This window comes from Puntigrus tetrazona, chromosome 11 (genome assembly GCF_018831695.1).
Source record: "Puntigrus tetrazona isolate hp1 chromosome 11, ASM1883169v1, whole genome shotgun sequence".
NCBI classification, from domain to species: domain Eukaryota; kingdom Metazoa; phylum Chordata; class Actinopteri; order Cypriniformes; family Cyprinidae; genus Puntigrus; species Puntigrus tetrazona.
The window spans coordinates 13,299,236-13,306,628 of NC_056709.1; the positions used below are offsets into that span (position 1 = coordinate 13,299,236).

Genomic DNA, 7,393 nt, shown 5'->3' on the forward strand with positions numbered 1-7,393 from the left:
CCTCATCTCAACCGGCCAGAAGCGCAGCATCCAGGCCCTCGAGGAGGCTGCTGGGACGCTCTAAAGACACCGCCAGTGGAAATGGTTGTATCGCTATTAAAACATTTTCATAATGCGAACAAAAGGCCCAAATCCGAACATCCAGGATGCAAATAGTCAAATACGATCAACCAATCAAAACTAAGCTGTGCAACCATTTAATTGCACGTAAGGACGCTTTTATGTAGAAACTTGACAGGTTTATTTAAACATACGGTGCATTAGGTTAAGTAAAAAACATAATAAATATTTGATGTATTTAGCTAAATGCAATTTATGTCTAGCAGTTTATGGACAGTTTTTGACCCTTACGAAAAAAATAATCATGATTCAAATACAAATACAACCAAAAAAGATATGGTTGCTGCAATTAAGCCACGGTAAAGTCAATTAACTACACTAACCATAATATTTGTGCTTATATAAATGCTAATTAACATGCCAAAATACATGGTTACTATACCTTTATTGTGGGGAGTGTTTCATTGAAATCTTTCTGTGGTTAAAACTAAATTACTGAGTGCATTTTGTAATAAAATAGACCGAATTTGAAAGCTGAGGTTTTGTTTCATATTAAAAGTAATAAAAGCACAAAGCCTGTAGAGATTATAGGATGGCAGGCGTGCTCAAGTTCACGGATCGGCAAAAAAAGGGCTCAAAATAAAAGTCCATATCAGTAACAGAAATTAAATTAAACAGAAATCAATATTGTTCGTTCACACAGCTTTAACCACAGTGCTGCTAAACAATATTCAATATTTAAATGATAATTAAAGCGCCCTTTTTCGAAAACGAGCTTTCGTGCAATGCGTAACACTGTAAGACTAAGCGAATCGCTTTCATTCACAATGAAAATGCAAATGAAAAATGACAAAGCAGCACTGAGCTCACAAAATCAAACTGAGACCAAACCCATACGAACTGTGAAGAACAACGTCTCCAAGACGCTTCAAGAAACTCCTGTACCGTTAAAAGTTTTAATTCTGTGAAATAAAAAAATGCAGGTTTATTTTGTTTTTTTTAATCAATGAACTTCTATTAACTAACTTAAATCAACATCTGGTTACTCGGAATATATCAACACTCGGTTCTACTTTGAAGCAGACTAAGCTTCTAGATTTTGGAGAGTTATTGCATTTTGCTGGAGGTGTGTGGATGCTCCATCCTTGAAAATGTGGAAAAAGGAGATATTGAACTGTATCAGACTGGAGAGACTAACTTATAATGCAAAGGGCAAGGGAACCATACATGAATATCATGTGAATGTAGACTTTACTTGGTGTTGTACTAATTAGGGCATTGTAAATACTGTCTGTGACTCATTTATGTATGTTTTATTTTATTTTATTTTATTATTTTTAATGTATGTATTTATTCATTTATTATATATTTTTAATTCATTTATTATTTTTAATTCATCATCATCATCATCATCATCATCATTATTATTATTATTATTATTATTATTTATTTTATTATTAATTTATTATTTAAAAATATTATTAAAAATATATTATTATTATTATTATTTATTTTTAACTTACACAAGTGTAAACTATAAATTGAATTGGTAATTATGGAAAAAAGACAAAAAAAATCTCACTGGATTATATATATTGTGTGTGTGTATAGTATAGGACATATATATATATATATATATATATATATATATATATATATATATATATATATATATATATATATATATATATAAAAATATAAACACACACACTAACATATATATACATAACATATATATATATAACATGTATATTTTGTTAATTTCCATCTTTGTTTAAAATCTGTTTCATTTTTTTAATTTATCTGTTTAAAATCTAAAAATCAGCAAACCTGACCGAATCAGTCCAAACAGTGAAACAGAAAAGCCCACTGTAACCAGAAGAGCCTGTCATGTTTTATTGCACGCAGCAGGCAGACGTTCAACTCTCAGATTCCCCCCAAAACACAATCAAATTTCCTCCCAATTGGCTTTTTTTGAAAAGAATGACTTCACACTAGCCTTGGCAGGAGGATTTCTTATTTGTTCTGGCCGCGCTGAGCTGAAAGGCGCTGGCGGCGATCTGATGCAGCTGAGCATTCTCCGTGTTCGACTGTACCGGCTGTTGAGGAAGGAGGTGTTCAGAAACGCTCCCCACGGCCCTTTGTTCTCCTGTCAATCTGACATTCATTTAAATATTTATGTGTGTTTGCTGAACTCTTCACCCGTTTGACGACATCGGGGTGCCAGGAGGTGTGCGCAGCACGCTGTACCTTCTGCCTTCCTCTCATTCATGACGCTGTTGTGCTGTTGTTTCTGCTGATTAGTGGGGTTAAAAAGCTCCCATAAATCTCACTGGCCTTTGCTCTGCTTTACGAGGTTGATGTAGAGGCCAAAATGTTCAGAAGGACATGTTATAAACTTAATAGAGATTGCGTAAAGAAAATGAGTGACATAAACTGGTAGAGAATGCATTCAAAGCGTCAAGAAATGTTCTGTGTTTTGTTAATTCCTCGTTATATTAAACACACCACACCCAAAAATGGTATATTAAAATATAATAGTATTATATTGCATTATCAGAGTGCATGTATTTTCTTGTTGTTATTAGTAACAATCATTTGTCTATTAACATGTATATATATATGTATATGTATATGTATATATATATATATATATATATATATATATATATATATATATATATATATATATATATATATATATATATATATATATATATATATATATATATATATATATAAATAAATATAAATAAATAAATATAAATATATATGTATATATATATAAATATGTATATATAAATATAAATATATATATATATAAATATAAATATATATATATATATATATAAATATATATATATATATATATATATATATATATATATATATATATATATATATATATATATGTATGTATATATATATATATATATATATATATATATATATATATATATATATATATATATATATATATATATATATATATTTCTTCATTTTGACTTATGTTTAATATAAAAAAAGAATATAAAACTAGTTATTTTTATGACAATTAATTTATTTACAACAGACTGATCAACATATTAAACAGGACAAAATATTCAGAAAACAAAAACAGTAAAAAGGACATTAAAACTGCAACACAACTAATGTGTAAAGGTTATTATATACATCACAACACATGGAGATTTCACAGAATCAGATTCTTTCAGTATTTAACAACTGATGCTGTTAATAAATGTATCTAATATGTATTTAACCGCTTCGTATAAAGGCGGCCTCACATTTTTAGGTCTGAATAACTGATTCAGAAGTACATCGTGCTTAAATACAACTATACAATGAACTAAACGGTGCACGTACATTTACAGTGATCCACGGCGACAACGTTATTCACAAAAGAGATCACAGGCTCAAAATCAGGAAACTCCCGCACACAAGACACTCAGAAAGTCAGAGTCCGGCCTTGAGATTCAGATCATTCCCTTCTCCACACCCAGCCTGCGGAAAAGAGCCAAAACAATAAAAGAGACTTTCTGAATCGCTCAGATTTATACCTTAGAGGTTTTTGAATATTACTTTTGTGCAATATTGAATATTTTGTGTGAGCGTTTTCTGTTTTCTTTCAGATGCTATCAGTGATGGATCTCGTGTCCCTCTTTTCCGTGCAAATTTTAAAGGAAAATGGAGGAAGTAAAGTATGCATACAGTGGTCACTGAACAGAAATAATTTTGCTATATATCATCACATACACCTGAAGCGATGTAATATTTTACACTTCAGGTTATAACATGCAACCTTAGGCTACAAATGTGAACATTTTAGGGCTAAATAAGGTACAACGGCGTAACTTTTTTAAAGGGTTCCTCCCTAGTGAAAGCTTTTTCTTCTGGAGGGCCACCTTACAGCTACCTGCTTCGGCTTAACAAGGTTTACTAAAACTTCCAGGTCGGGTGTGTTACAGATAAAATCTGCAGGAAGGTGGCCCTTTAGGATCAGGACTGGACTTTCTGATGCAAAATTAAAGTGGCAATACCTTATGCAATAACTTATAACTGTGCATTTTGTGATGGACAAGTGTATGCAATCTTGCGGAGCTCAGCTCCAGCCCTGATTAAACACACCCGGGAGAGCTCACCCAAAAACTTCAATTCTGTCATCGTTTACTCATCCTTATGTCATTTTTTTTTGCCAAACGGTTTGCGGTTGCCATTGACTTCCATAGTTTCTCCATTCTGTGGACGTCAATGGGGTCCAACACCTGCTTGCTGAATTTTCAAAATATCTTCTTGCAGATTTAACAGAAGAAAGAAAGTCGCATAGGTTCGGAACAACTGAGGGGGAGTGAATGCTGACAGAATTTTCAGTTTCAACTCTCTAGTTGGAGAATAAGTTGAGTTTTTACGGATTTTAAATCCATTGAACCGATCTCCGGATCTGGCGATAGCACTTTTAGCATAGCTTAGCATAGATCATTGAATCCGATTAGACCAATAGCGTCGCGAATATTTTTCTTATTTAAAAATGAACTCTTCTGTAGTTATATCTTGTACAAAGAGAAATTTTCTGGCAGTTTTCAGGCACTGCATCTGCTGCATGGTACAGCAGCAAACTTCCTTGATTAAGTTGTTTAGTTCCTAATCATATCGGCCTAGAAAATCAAAACTGTTAATTTTCTGCTGGTCTTGGTGCTCAATATAACTACAGAAGAGTCCATTTTTAAATAGGAAAAATATTGAAACTCCTCGGTCACTTTTGAACGTGACGCTCCTGGTCTAATTGGATTCAATGATCTATGCTAAGCTATGCTAAAAGTGTAGCAAGTAACACGGCAGAGATTGGCTGAATAGATTCTGAAATGGTGAAACTCAACTTATAAACTTGTAGGGGGAGTTGGAGTTGAATATTGACTTTCAAATGAATAAAGACCGCTTACCTTCAGTGGTTAATGGCCCCGACCAGGTATGGGTACGCCAGCAGGTTTGGGCTGCGCAAACAATGAAGATTGAGTTTATAACGATTAGCTTTACAGCTGTCAAACATGCAATTATGCTAAACATGGCCACTATGGAAGAGCGTCATCATTCGTCCCAACAAAACTCCCACCTGTTGTGTGCAGCCGTTTCGCAGGGATATAAGGGTGGCGTCATTCACAGAAAGACGGGCTTCTAGCAGGTCTTTGGCGTCCCTGAGCCTGCTTTGCTCCTTGAGAAGCTGCTCCAGCTGCTTGTCATACTTCTGTTGGGTGTCCTGCAGCTTTTTGCTGCTCTCCGTAGCCTCCTTCTCCCGGTCCGTCTTGCACTTGTCCAGCTCTGAGGTCAGTCCCGTGTTCTGTACTTCCAGCCGGCTGCTCTGCTTTTGAATGCTGGAGACCTTTGCTCCCACGTTGTCCAGGTAGCTCTGGAACTTGTCCTCCACCTGTCGAGAGAGGCTGGAGCAGTTGGAGCGAATCCTTTCCATCTGTTCTTCCTGTTTCGGGCAGGTGAGGTGAAACGTGACCGAGTTGGTGAAGAAGTTGTCGATTTTGGTCAGGAAGGCGCTCGTGACCGTCTGGATGCCTTGGAGAGAGTCTGCAAAGTCTTCTTTGCATTTCTTGGTGTACACATCAAGCTGGGATTTGAAGTCCATGTTTTCTTGTCTGAGTTGTATCACCTGGCCGTGGTGTTCATTTTTATCCTTCACTGCGTTGTCCAAGTCAGCTTTGAGGTACTCCACCGTTTGGCTGAAGTTACTCTTAAGGATTCCATATAGAACTTTCTGCTGTTCCAGAAGAGTATTAAGAGTTTTTATTTCACCTGGGAAGAGAAAACAAGAGAGCCACGTGAGAAGGACTGTGAAATTGATTAATCGTTGATTTATTGATTACACTCACCATTCTGATTGTTGTTGGTTGGCGGACATGGGAGCGGAGTGTATCGAGTGCTTGAAATCTTCGCTTTGTTGGTCTCACAAAGAGTCTGTAAATCAGCCAATCAAAATCAAGCTTGTAATGGTTTCAAGATTAATCACACTTAACATCAAGACGCATTTGCAAACAATGTTGTTGCAGATAAGTGGAACAATGTTAGGGATCAGTCAAATTTTTTATGATTTTTTTTTTTTTTTGTGAAGTGTCTTATGGTCATCAAAGCTGTATTTATTTGATAGAAACATTGTGAAATATTATTGCAGTTTCTAAAATTGGTTAAAAATAATCTTCAGTGTCACGTGATCAGAAGTCATTCTAATATGCAAATTTTCTATTAGTTTAAACCGTTTTTTTGTGTTTGATGCTTTATCTTTTTGATTCTTTGATGAATAAAAAGTTCAAAAGAACAGCACTTATGCAAAATAGAAATCTTTTCTAACAATAATTTTCACTTTTCAACCATTTAGCACATCCTTGCTGAATAAAAGTATCAATTTCTTAAAAAATAAAAATTCTGACCACAATTTTTTAATACAACTGTACATTTTGGTAACACTTTACTATAAGAATGATTAGTAAACATAAACAATATTTAACAATATACAACGAGACATTTAGTTCATGTTAATTTCAGCATTTACTAAGATTATTTAACAAAGATTAAAAAATAGTTCATTATTTGTTCCTGTTAGTTAATACATGAACTAATGTTACCAAATGATTTCTTATTGTAAAGCGTTACCCACATTTTGAATAAACATTGTTCTTTTTTTTAAATCAAAGAGTCCTGAAAAGTGTATCACAGATTATGAATAATTTCTGAAAGACCATGTGTCTCTGAAGGCTGGAGTATGCTGAAAAATCAGCTTTGCTTCACAGTAATAAATTGCATTTTAAAGTAAATGAAAATTGTATTTTTTGGCACGACGAGCACCTTTAAAAACACACAAAACGATACAAGCAAACAAAACACTCACAAGGGACTTCTGCAAGTTACTGCTCTTGATGTTCGTTGCGTTCAGGTCACTTTTCAGCTTTGCGATCTCTTTATCCGCCGCCTCCTTCTCTCCGGTCTTCGCCTTGAGGGCTCCGGTGAGGTCGGCTTTGTCTTTCCTGAGCTTGGCGTTGTCCGAGGAGAGCTTGTTGAAGGCCAGCTCCAGCTCTTCCACCCTCTTCTCCTCGGCCGTCTTCTCCGGCTGCCCGTACACGAGGAAGAGCACCAAACTGGCGATGATGAGGGACTGGATCAGAGACGAGAAGAAGAAGACGATCCTCATGTAGTAGCCGCAGCTCTTCCCCTTCTTCGCCTTGTGGATGGGTTTGGTCTCCAGTCCGAGAGTGGCCCGGGAGTAGCTGCTGTTGTACATTTCTGAGGGAGCCCTTCAGATGCTTGTGAGACTGGAGGAACGATGGTCAGAGGT

The 7,393-nt window shown here is 35.4% G+C and overlaps 1 protein-coding gene across 1 annotated transcript in view; it reads right to left on the reverse strand.

Annotated features, from left to right (window-relative positions):
• Nucleotides 1-3,109: 3,109 nt before the first annotated feature.
• Nucleotides 3,110-7,393, reverse strand: part of plvapb (plasmalemma vesicle associated protein b) — a 4,798-nt gene continuing 514 nt past the window's right edge. The window contains exons 1-5 of the mRNA XM_043252928.1: nt 6,950-7,393; nt 5,937-6,021; nt 5,171-5,859; nt 5,001-5,051; nt 3,110-3,564 (exon numbers count right to left, since the gene is read on the reverse strand). The exon at nt 6,950-7,393 is cut by the window's right edge and continues 514 nt beyond it. Coding sequence (XP_043108863.1) covers nt 5,010-5,051; nt 5,171-5,859; nt 5,937-6,021; nt 6,950-7,339 — 1,206 coding nt within the window. The 5' untranslated portion in view covers nt 7,340-7,393 and the 3' untranslated portion in view covers nt 3,110-3,564; nt 5,001-5,009. The remainder of the gene's footprint in view (nt 3,565-5,000; nt 5,052-5,170; nt 5,860-5,936; nt 6,022-6,949) is intronic.